The sequence below is a fragment of the Corvus kubaryi genome, unplaced genomic scaffold (genome assembly GCF_017639235.1).
Source record: "Corvus kubaryi isolate FWS band 111438036 unplaced genomic scaffold, C.kubaryi_AGA036_p1.0 37184, whole genome shotgun sequence".
Taxonomy (NCBI): domain Eukaryota; kingdom Metazoa; phylum Chordata; class Aves; order Passeriformes; family Corvidae; genus Corvus; species Corvus kubaryi.
In genome coordinates this window covers 1,982,154-1,994,908 of record NW_024581051.1, presented here as the reverse complement: position 1 = coordinate 1,994,908, position 12,755 = coordinate 1,982,154, and the positions used below count along the sequence as shown (strand labels likewise).

Genomic DNA, 12,755 nt, shown 5'->3' with positions numbered 1-12,755 from the left:
TGCTATGTTAGCACAGGAAAAACAATATATTTAAGGTGGTTTTCCTAGTGTTTCCTTCCAAATCATAATTACTTGGAATGACCAACATATTTTTGTCATTACATGTCTCAAGTATCTTCCAGAAATTGAATTCTCCCTAAATATTCAGATGATCCCTATTTCAGCTGTGGACAAATAGCTCAAATAAAACCAAACTAATATAACAAAAGTAAACCATTTTGGATAGTTGAATAGTGTTTAATTACTTGTTGTTTTTAAGCTTTGCTAAATTTTATTTAGGAGGTGGTAGAGATGCAGGAGAGTTGCTTACTTTGTTTTGCGGTTGGGTTTTTTCCCTGTTATTGGAGGGGTTTTGTTGTTTTCTTCATTAATACAACTTCTACCCATCCGACTGGGTCACAAACAAATATTATGTGTGCAGTCCATCACCAAAAGGAAGCTAATCACACATCCAAATGTGCATAGATTTCTGCCATTCTATGCTATATCCAAAACACTTATTTAGAAACCACACAACACTTCTTTGAACTAAATACTAGCTTTTACTGGTTATCAAAATCACTCAAAAAAGAAAACGAGCATGTAACCAATCAAATATTAGATATACTGAACTTCTATTTCAGACTTACGGTGCAATAATGGCTCTTGCAGGTCTTTTTGTGGACTGTACTTGAGAAAGCCAACCTTCTAGCTGCGCATTCAGCTGGGGTCCTGTGAAAAGACACAGAAATACTGAAGCCATGAAAGAACCTAACACACCTCAAGAACTTACAAATAAAGTTCAAAAGTCCAGCAGATTTAAAAGTCATGTTAAACATTAAAGGCTGAGTTTAAATCTAAAACAAACAGAAGAAAATATGCCCCCCCCCCCCCAAAGAACCCCATGCAACAACAAAAAGAAACCCCAACCATGTAATGTTGAAGGCTACAGCAGGGAAGTTTCAACCTGGTCCAGGAAGCGCATTTACTGCGCATCTAAACACAGTTATTGTTTCTTTCTCTGTGGGGACTAACGAACACACCACTTCACCATTAGAAAGGATGGCTGCTGATTTCAAAAGAATCACTAACAGATGATTGTTTCCTCTTGTAACCATATTTGCAGAGTTCAGAAGTAAAAAGTTACGATCTTTATCAAGAGAGACCAGAATGACAAGATGACATAAGACAAAGGCCTGAGATTTGCATGATAGCCAATGGTTATGGTAATAAATCCTTTATTAAGCAAGTACAAGAGCATAATACAAAACACACTGTAACCTGGAAAATCTGTAAATCCACAGGAAAAAGCTAAAAGTAAGAAGACATTATGCTTATCCTAACACCTTAACAACTTCTGATCAATCAACATATACTACAAGTACATGAACACTTTGTCAACCTTGATAACTGGCCAATCCAGAATTTAATTTTTTTTAAACTAAGGTCTGTACCTCAACAAGTAGCAAATATTCTTAATTCAATCACCTGACAGATGATAAAAAAGCCTTTTAGAAATACAACATTAAAAAAACCAAAACCAAACAAACCATACTTAGATTATTTCCCATCACAAGAAAACTTTCTGATCTCTCAAGTCTGGCAAATACAGCACAACATTCTTTCATATAAATGAACACTAAACAAGCTTTCAAGTAAAACTCATCCAGCTGCTATTGTTACAAGTAACATACCAATAACAAAGAAAATAGATGCACTATTTTCAGCTGATACTATGCTTTTGGCAGAACTCTACGGCAGCAGAGTTTATCTGTAAAGTATGGTGCAGCAAGCTGCTTTTCCTCTTCCATGCACACTGTAGATTTTTGTATCTTCCCCCTGCAGGTGCTGAACTACCAACTGCCAGTGTAAGTCAAAACCAAATTAAGTATCTGAAGCCATTTCACAGATAGATTCCAAACAGCCCTGTCAGACAAGGGCTGACAGCTCTCCAAAAGGCTGACAAGAACCACAGAGAACAAAAGAAAAGATGTCAACTTTTTCAGAATCCAATCAATCCCTTTTTGAGTATCCCTAATCCAGGGATAGTCAAAAAGCTTTCCCTAGGAAACCCAGGGGTGAAGGGGAGGTGTTGAAGCCACTGGTTTTTATACAAAATTAAATCCATGTGTTTCTTGAAAAAGGACAACTTCTGTAGTTGTGAAGAACCCTACCTTCTTACATGAAGAAAGTATACCATTTTCCTAAGCAGCACCATTTTCCTAAGCCTTCAATTACACCTTGAAAGCCTTAGTTACTGTCTACAACTCTAACAAGGTGAAAGAGTGACACAGATTAACTGCTGTCACTCATGTAATACAGTGACTTTGTGAAATGATGAAATTGTTATAAAAATACCACCACATACCAATTTTGTTCTGCTGCTTCTGTTGCTTGGGGAAATTACAAGCAGCCAACATAGCAGCAGTAGAGATAAGGATAATGACATCTTAGAAAATGGAGGCTGTTGGGGAAGCTAAGTAAAAATAAATGGGTCTCTATTTCCATCCTCCTTCTAAGCTGCTAGAAGACTAACAAACCAGTACTCTTTTACAATATTACCACTTTTATTTGTTATATACTTGAGTAAAGAAACAAATCACCTAAAAAAATTTCTACTCCCTAATTCTCCCAAAATATGTAGAAAGATAAAATACTTTCTGAATGAAGCTCTTTAGGAAGACACTTTTTTTCCCTCCAACACTGACTACCCAGATTTAAACATTACTTTTCCCCACCTGACCCCTTCTCCTCAAAGAAGAGGATCAATAAGCAGCACAATTGCAAAAGGGCCAAAATTTGTTAAGCAAAGGGAAACTCTTCCCCAGCAAAGCACTGTGCTTAGCCTTCCTCCACCCCTTCTTTAGCAAGGATTTTTCACTAAGGAGGTGGTTAAGGCGATTTGTCTTTGGTTGAGATAAATCAGGTAACCTGCTGAACAGTTTAAAAAAGGTCAGAACACCTGGTAAGATCCTAAAATTTCATGAGTGGTCAAATCTGACCGGAACTTCCTGATCTTACAGTGTAGTAGCAGGGTAAGATGGCCAGGTTTGCTTAGTCTGCTATTACAGACACACACTAACAAAGTAACATTTTCTTCCTAGAGGCAGTAAAATAACAGATCTGTACAACCCAAGGGATAAAACTTCTGTCAGAGTTTACTTAAGGACCAAGTAACACATCTGCTCTCAGATTTTTTCCCTTTAATGCCAAGTATGAGGTGCCCATTCAAATAATTAATTTTGACCTAATGTAAACTTTCATTTCAACTTATACTTAACTGCACTATTTTAATAAAACATGCAATCAAATTTCTCTCTCCAGAGGACTAACAGAGAGAGAGAGAGAATGGAGAGTACAACATATCCATGGCCTTTTAGTAAAAGGGAAAAAAAAAAAAAAAAAAATCACACAGTATCCACATGAATTGAGATAAGTAGAGCCTACCTGCAGCTTCCTATGCTTACAAATACTTCAAGGGGGATACTCTAGAACTGTAATTTTCTTGTTACCAAATTAGCACCAACTTTTTCTTGAAGTGATCAGAGAAGTTTTTCTCCCAATTTCTCAAACATGAGAATGCTTAAGGCTAAAGTCAAAATATTTGACTTGGTTATACAAAATACAAATAAACCCACACTATCACAGTAGCTATGCTCTGCCATATGGAATTGTATTATAGTAGATGAGTAACTTCTTCATAAAGTGTTCTATAAGTATGTTTTGTTCATATTTAAATGAAGCTTAACTGGAAAAACAGTCATCAAGACAGCTGCAATAAATATGCATCTCCTTACATGACCAGCATGGGCAGTGAACGGCACTGCCACCCATGTATCCTCTTGCTATTGTGGTGGGAAGTACAACAGGTCCCAGCTCCTTGAGCCTCAGGTGCAAAGCTCATCTTGAGAAAGATGGCAGGATGAGAGCAAGACAGGTTTTAAGGCTAACCCAGACAGAAGGGCAGAAAACCTTATGGATACAATTTCTGGATGCAACAATCAATATACTTTAGCATTACTACTGTAAGATAAGACCTTTTATTGACCAAAAGAAGGTTAAGCAGCAAAATATGAGCTTCACTGAAGTACGTAACATTAAGATCTGCATTTCAATCCTATGAAGTCAAGTATAAATATAGGTGTGTAACTAAAGATTTCTGACATTATCTGTGGATATTTCACATCCTGTTTTGTTTTGAAATCCAGTAGAAGTTATGCCAAAGTTTAAAACAATTGTAAGCACAGACCAAGTCTCCACCAGGCAAATTTATGGATGCAAATACAGGCAGCATTTATTCAATCATGTTGCCTAAAAGGATAACTTATTTTAACAACCAACATTATCCCCATCAGAAAGCTCTAGAATAGAGTAAGAAAGAATCCTTCCAAGTTACTTGCATGTCATTGTTACCCAGGGAGTAATAACAGAACGACATCTGGTAGTGACTCAGCTAAGATCATCACCCCGGTTTACAGCTGTCATGGTCCAGACTTTGTGGGTTAAGCCAAACCAGCACATTCTTTCCACAGCCTACCTCACCTTGTTGGTGAGGCTGAAGTGCTTATATGTCAAGTGTCTACACAATGTAATGGCATTTTGCTCCTTTTCCTGCAGCCACCATTACACATACAAAATGTACTTTTTCAGGTTGGTAGGGAAGGCTCAGTGTTTGCTGTGAATCCTCAGTCTCAGTGAATGCTTTTTTTACTGGAAGAGCATAAACCTCAACCAAAATTTAGAGCAGCACCAGGGAAAACTGCTCTGGTCTCCCTTGGCCAGATGTGTACAGCACCTGCAGCAAGGTAAGTAATGCTGGAGCACAACAGCAACACTGCAGTCCCCAGCATTCACAGCTCTACTTGACAGCTTTTACTCATCCAAGCATGTCTCCTGCCTATAGGAGCCTTTGAGTCTTCCTCCTTTTAACTACCTTTTCCCATTGATGAAAAAGGTCTACACCTCAAAAATGCTTCTAAAATACTACAACATGTGTGGTAAGACGCGAATAAATCTTGTAGAGTGTTAGAAAAATCAAAGTAATAGTGAAACCCTGGGGGCTGGCATACAATTAGTTTAGTAACTGCAACTAAGGGAACTCCTTTCTCCACAATTTTGAAAGTGACTCTGAAACAAATTGTTAGGCAAACTCAATCTGAAACGTGACAGAGGACTAACTAACAGTTAGAATTGCAGAAAGTGTAAGGATTTTTCAAAAAACACAAACATCACTTTAAAAAAAAATCTGTTTCTCAATGAAACAAAAGCCAAATCCTTGAATAAATAAGTTTTAGCTATGCAAAGACTAGGATTTGTCAGGAATAAAAGGTGATTTCCAACAACTCATGTTAATGGGCACATTCTCCACTGCTAGCATATACTCTCCTCCAATATTGGTTAAATGGTGAAATCAGACTACAAGCAATGCAGAAATTTACCTATGCAAACAAGAACCAGGGGAAAAATTAAGACACAAATAGAGATTACACCAATGCCACATAAATTCCTATTTATACACATTGTAAGATGGAAGTAAAACTGCAAGTAATGCTTGAATGGGGGAAAATAAAACTGAAGTCACAACAGAAACATTAAAACAGATATCGAAATCTGCTTTGGTGGCAGTTCTTACTTGCATGCCCCAGTTCTCCAGTATTCCACTAGTTCTTGATTTTCCTTTACTGAAAGTTGGCAGGAATTTAAAAAAAAAAAATCAAATTATAACATTACTCATTAAGAACATCAACCAACATGTAGCTACCTAGCTTCATAAAAAAACCTTAGTACTCAGGTCATTTAGAGATCCAAACAAATTACCTTCTGCTCCATACCTCTGAGAATGATTTTGGCTCTAATAGACACTAAATGTAAATTAAATTTGTGAAAGTATTCACTAAATGATACTTGCAGACCTATTTTAATGATACCAGAACTGCACCAAATGTAAAGCTCTTTTTCAATTCCCATTGTACAGTGGAAGTTGAATCTACATTCTTTTCTTGAAGTATTTTGATTTTGACTATATTTAAGTGATTCAGCTAGAAATAATAGCCTAAAAATTTTATTCCAAATTATTCCAGTACACTTTTTCAGCATACAATGCTAAATAATACAGTCTGCATATTATTGCTGTTTTCCATGTTTAATTCATAAAAGAGTCAGTAATGACACATCCAGTTTCTCCATAAAAAGCCTAAAAAAAGATAAACTACCAAAGGCAGAGAGATATTACATTTGGTATTTAACACTGCAAAGCAAATACTTGATGAATTTGTAAGACACTATGATTAGTTGTTCACAGATTGCAAGGTAAGAACTTAACAGCTGTATTTGTAATGCTTCAGCTAATGTCACAACATTAAGATTTCATGATCAGTACATTAATTATCCTGCTATTGCAGAAAGCTCTCTTCACTACAAGAGATCTTAGAATTAATCAAACAGGAAAAGACCTTTAAGATCATAGAGTCCAACCATAAGCCTAACACTGCCAAGTCTACCACTAAACCATGTCTCATTTCAGTGACCCCCCCACATGCTTTTTCCATGTTTTCCTGGATCTATTTGTCTATAACCATCTACAAACAACACGATGATTCATTACTTTTCCATTACATTTATGAACGAGCTGTGATGAGTTATTCCAATTTTCGGGAGTATGCCAGGATTCCTGGCACACCACAGTAAACCACTTTCATAGACTTATGACACAGAGAACATCTTCCTCAACCCCTCGTCTGCATTCCTAGTCTAAACCACACACAGAGTCACATGTGATTCCCTTCTGACCTCTTCAGCTGCTGCAGACACCCATATCCAACACACTACAGAGAAGAGTTTCTGCCCTAAGTTAAGGTGGGATACAGCCATGCAGGTCAGTGAACATAGCAGCACTCAGAAACTGCGGGCAGCAGGCCTGGTGAATGAATTACACATATTCAGCAACATCACAGCAAAGCAGAAACAGCTGTAACTGATGTACACTCTTTTGCTAATGCTGATGAGAAGTTCCAGCTCATGCCAACAAGCATATAAATGCTGGGATTACAGCACTATTCATTAAAACGAACAGTCATTCTCACATCACTCTTCAGGGCCCCCAAGCCCCAGAAGGCACAAATGAGAGCAGTTCTATCTCAGAATCACACTGCTATTGCATCTTGAAGCTGCCTACCTCGCAGAGCTTCTAACAGAGTTAGTGGGTTTTGGCATCAGAAAAAACAGTATTTGGTACAACGGCAGTAAAAAAGCATTCATGCCGATCTTACTGGGGATTACAAAGGAATAGAAGAGGCTGCAAACATGTGAAAACAGTGGCCAACTTTGAGGGAAGTGCAACTTCTAAACTGATCATTCACGGCACACAGTTGCCTTTTCATTTATTTTCTGATCTGCTCAAGTTCTTCAAAATATTATACTTTTCAGCTGATCTACACACCATCATGAAGACTTCCCCCCAAAACATAAGGCTGAAGCATCCCTGGCCGTAAGACAGCCAGTTATTCGACAGCTCTGGCATTTCTTGTCCAAACAAGTTAGAAGTGTAATCCTTAAAAATGGTAGCAACAAGATGTCAGTGCCTACCTCCTTTGGGGTATGGCAGCTATGGCAGCAGAAAACTCTGAACGCAAGTGCACCATTAGGTTTAAAGCCTCTTCAGATATTTACTGGCCATTTACTTGGCTCATCATTAAAAAAAAGAGCTTTGAAGACAGTAAGTGCAATGGTGTTTCAAGTCGACACAGCAATTACTCTGCCAACTCACATTTGCATTAATAAGCTTATGGAAATGAAAGTTCTCCTAGTTCAAACAAGCTGGCACAGGCTAATAGCACGCCTCTGCCCACTATGGTTTGGTCAGAGAAAGCATAGAAATAAACCCTAACTAATAGAACAACAAACTTGTTTTGCAGGGCAAGTTTCACATGTAGTATTGTTATTCTCACACATTCTCAATTTGATTTTACTCCTGTGACCTGGAAGAGCCTACTAAAAACCTTCGTTCTTTACCTGTATCACCATGCCACTAACTGGGGAAGAGCTGAAACAAGAACTCTTATCACACACTTCAATAAAGAGCAGCGCAGTATTCAGTTAGCACTTCCAGGGGCCAGATGAGGGAGGCCAGCTGCCAGCCAATAAGCCATGTTCAGCACCCTAATGTGTGACATCCCACTTGTCATGGCATGCTACAGAGGGAAAAAAGATGCACAAATCTAATGCTTATTTCCATTTCAGGAGCATATAGATTGATTTCCCACAGCACTAACTGCCCAGCACTTACCGAATCTACTCTCATCAAAGAATAAACATGCTATCCTGCATACAGTCCATGCTCAGGATAGCATGTCATTTCCACTCTATTTCATCTGCTCCTTTTGTATCTAGGAATGCATCTGCCTGCATTCAAAGACACTCAAAATTATGCCATTTTTGTTTCAAGTTGTCCTTAATCTTCCTCTTCCCCCTGCTGGTTAAAAATCAATTTCTCAAGAGGTCTGGATACTAGGTGGTTGAATTAATACAGCAGGACTGGGACTTTCTTCCAAAAATAAATATGAGTGTACTATTTTTAACCACACAACAGTGATATTTTCTTTTTTTTTTAAACAATCTATATGACAGCAGTGCAACAGGGCGATATTTTTATTTACGTTGTATGCTCTTATCCAAATGTTGCAAGTGTTTTCAGTGGCCAGCATGCACCAGGCTGCTAGTCCACAAAAGCAATGGCATGTCATATACCATTAACTTTTTTTAAAAAGCAGACATGTAGATCAAGGTCTACAAATAAAGAATGAGGTTTTTTAGAACAGTGGCCTACTATCAGCAATGGGCATAGCACCATTTCAGTTTGGAAGCTTGGTTGTAAAGCTTCCCATACTCAGTGGTGCTGCTAAGTAGGAGGAGGAACAACTGACCAGACTTCACTATTCTATTTGCTGCCAATCAAATGTTCCAGAGGTACACATCTGAAGGTCATTAAGGTGCTGCATTGACTGGTGTGGAAGGAACATTAACTTCCCCACACCAAGAATTCTAGAGAAAAAAGAGATGACAACTGCTTTGGTTAAAATTTTCATACTGAACTCACCTGCCAAAACTTCTTGAAAAACTTAATTTTTAGATATATTTTTTTTTGTTACAACAGCGCACAATGAAGAACACATGGGAAGTTAAATGCTAACATCATGGTGAAGTCCATCTTCCACGTCTTGCCCCCTTTTCACCTCTACTGAGTAGGAAGCAGTGAGCTTTCTCCCTGGGACCTAACTCACCCTCTAATACCAAGTTGCTTACTTAGATGCAACATTCTAACATGTGAAGGTGCCTAGATGTGCATAATTGAACAGCCAGTCTCACCTGCTCTACAGCATTCATTAGCATCATGCAAGTAGGTGGCGTATTCATACTAGAATGTAGCACACGTTTACATTTTCCAGGGCAGAACCTAAGGAGTGCGTATCCAACGGCTGGAGAAAATAATGGAGCAATGGTCTACTTTCAGCTGAAGCAATTGCTGTCCCATAGGAATGAGCAGCCTCTAAAGACAAAAAGTCGTATTTCTTCTAAACCCTCTTATATGTGTTGCATTGACCATCCGTGAAGAATAGCACCTCCCTCTTGGTTGTGGCTTCACCTCTGATATTACTTCCACTCCCAGAGTGCAGAGGAGACTGCTAACCCAGTTTAAGAATATCCTCTGACCACAAAAGCTAGACAGCATTACGGATCCACCCTTTGTCTTCTTCCCCCTCAGCTGGCTTTGGTCCTTCTTTCCCAGAGCTGACTTCCACAGCCAGATTTCAGAGACTTTTTTTTTTAAAAATAGCAACGGGTGCTTCACATTTGCAGGTCACACCCTCCCAAATCCAGGATGCCATGCATCATCCTGGATGGTGTGTTGATGTTTGAGCCCTAGGTACCAGGCACCTCAGGATAAATTGCCACTTAAAAACCTTATCCTCACTCAGCCCCTTCAAAAATGTTTTCAGATGTAATGATTTTGAACGTATCTGTCAAAAATCACATTCCTCATTACCCTTTCAGATGGGTCATCTAACTACAGAGCAGGATGAGGGTAGCCAGGGCATCCACTCACCCTCTGTAATCAAACTCAGCTCTGTAGAAAGAGAGCAGTTGGGAGGAAATGGGAAGCTTAAATGCTAACCAGTTTATATATAACACAGCAAATCGCTTCTGGGCCGAGACAGGAGCGCCAAGAACAGAGGAGGTAGGAGGACTTGAAAAGACAATCCCCGGAGAACCATGGGAACACACCAAAGAACTATCACAATTCAAACTAATCCCTGCCTCAGTTCCAGCCTTGGAGCTATGTAGGCTGAAAACACATGGTAAAACCCACTTTCTTCAAGCAGTACAATTGAGGAGCCTGTGTTACAAGTTTGATGTAGCAGCTGACATGTGAGTCTGGCCTGAAATACAGGAAGATTTTAAGTTAAGTCTATGACAAACACATAGCCTCGTGGTCCTTGTTTGTTTTCTCTCGAGTTTTGATGGACCTTCCTAAATGGGACACAAAAATTAGCTTTCAAGCTACAAATTGTCCTTGCTGAACAGGCACAATTCCTGCTCTCACATACCCAGTGGAAACAGCAGAAGAGAGTTCTATAGCAAGACACATAATACTCTTTGTTCATTTAAGGAAAGACATATTTCCAAAATCCCCAGCTTATGCAACATCAACCACTTACCCCCACCATAACACTGTAACAATTTAACTTGTCACAAGTACAGCTGTCATAATTCATTATTACAACATGATTCAGTTTTGGGTTTTTTTTTTCATGCAGTGTGTCTGGGCAACCATCCCACATCTCCTCAATAAGCAGTTGCCAGACGGCTGCCCAAAAGCAATGGCAATAACATGCTTTTGGATGTCCTACTACAAACAGCTAGTACTGGCCAAACTAGTCACACACACTTACCAAGCTGTAGTCTAACTAAATTATGCACTGAATTTTTCTAGAAAAGAAAACAGTCAAAGACAGTATCCATGCCTCTTGAATTATTTTTAAAAAATTAAAATTCTTATTTGCAAGTATCCAGTAATAATTTGATATTAAGTCCAATACCAAGCAAAGTACAAAATTTGTGTGTAAGGTCATGTAGCCATTCCATATCACAGATCAGTTTTCTGCCTTACTCATAAATGAAAATATAAATAGAACAACCAACGTGGTTACCACAAAGCTTCAGCGTTTTGATGTCTTTGCACATGTTTAAATAGATACCTTTGACATGATTTTGTATATTTTCTGTAAACAGAGAACTACCTACCTTTCTAGATCACTGGAAATAAATGTAATTGCAAGCTGCATGAAGATTTGAGGCCAGTTTTGTAATGGATACAAGATTATGTTTAGAATATTAAACTCAGAAGGAAAACAATTGTCCTCTATTGTTGTCTCGAAACTGCCTACCCACCATTTGAAGCCCAGCTACTTATCACACAATCCACCTCTTCCTGTATTACCCTCCCCCCTGTATTTCTTTTCTTCCCTTTCATTTTTTGCCTCATACCTCGTTCATCAATTTATGGAGGAGAGAAGTGTATGACTTTTCACATCTCATTCTTCTTAGACGTTAATTTAGGATCCTGAATGCAACACTTTAATGTTTGGGTTTTTTTCAACTGCATCCCTCTATTCCTCTGAACTGCTCATTACAACAGCCACTTGTTCATCTAAGCTCGTTCACCTGCAGTTTTGTAATCATCTTTACTCCTGAGGCCAGTAAAAGCACATCCCTGACAAATCGCATTAACAGCTCTGAAAATACAAATGTGCATCCTTTTCATAAAAGCTGTTCTGCCCCAAAACCGAACAAAACTTATTTCCAAGCATGTGTGCTACCAAGCCATTATTACAGGTTTCTGCCTTCTTTTTGGCGTGGGCAAGGGGAGCAGTAGATCTCCCTTCAGTGCACCACGTTTTTCTTCTATTCTTCTGCAAGTACCACGTCTTTCTATGGACAGAACCAGTCTGCGCTACTGCTTAGTAACTTTTCACGCCCACTAAAGAAAGCGCTTGGGAAGGAAAAATAGAAGGTCTTCTTAGACTACAAAAAGAGAAATAAATCTCCCTCTTTTCACACCTCGACAAGAAATAAAAGAAACATCCCTCTTTTCACCTGCCTTCTAACCCCAGACAGGCGGTATTTTCTCATGGAATTAACAAAACAAAAAACGCCCAGGAGCAGCTGAAAATACTGAAATCCGTTCGCGTGCTCTGACGAAGCGCAACACTCGGTGCGAAGCGCAGCCACGGCTTGGCTCTATAGCCCCATTGCCGGAGCTGCGGCGAGGAGCGTCTGCCGGGCAGGGCAGGCACACGAGGCGCAGAGGAGGGCCCGATCCATCGCCAGGCATGAGCAAACGCCGCTTTCCGCCGAGAGGCGCCGCTGCCCCGCTGCATGTACCCGGGCCGGAGGAGGACAGCGGCGGCCAGCGGGCGTGTTCGGGGGGCTCCACGGTGCCCCCTCCCCGGCTCTGCCCGCTCCCCGCCGGCGGCCGGGCCCGGCGGCCCCCAGACCCCCCACCCGCCATGTGCCGGCGGGGGCGGAGCCGGCAGCCCCTCCCCGCGCCCGGTACCGGCCCCGGCGGCCCCAAAGTGCTGATTCAGCCCCGCCGCCCGCTCCCCGCTCCCGGCAGCAGTACCTGAGGCCGTGTACCAGCTGCCGGCGTGGCTGGCCTCCCGGCAGAGCACCCGGTTGGACATCTTGGAGCCGGAGCCGCCTATGGTGTTCGGGGGGGG

The 12,755-nt window shown here is 40.3% G+C and overlaps 1 protein-coding gene across 1 annotated transcript in view; it reads right to left on the bottom strand.

Annotated features, from left to right (window-relative positions):
• MEMO1 (mediator of cell motility 1) overlaps positions 1–12,754 on the bottom strand; it is a 28,905-nt gene extending 16,151 nt beyond the window's left edge. Inside the window, exons 1-2 of the mRNA XM_042022035.1 lie at positions 12,659–12,754; positions 630–711 (exon numbers count right to left, since the gene is read on the bottom strand). Coding sequence (XP_041877969.1) covers positions 630–711; positions 12,659–12,719 — 143 coding nt within the window. The 5' untranslated portion in view covers positions 12,720–12,754. The remainder of the gene's footprint in view (positions 1–629; positions 712–12,658) is intronic.
• Between the last annotated feature and the right edge of the window lies 1 nt (position 12,755).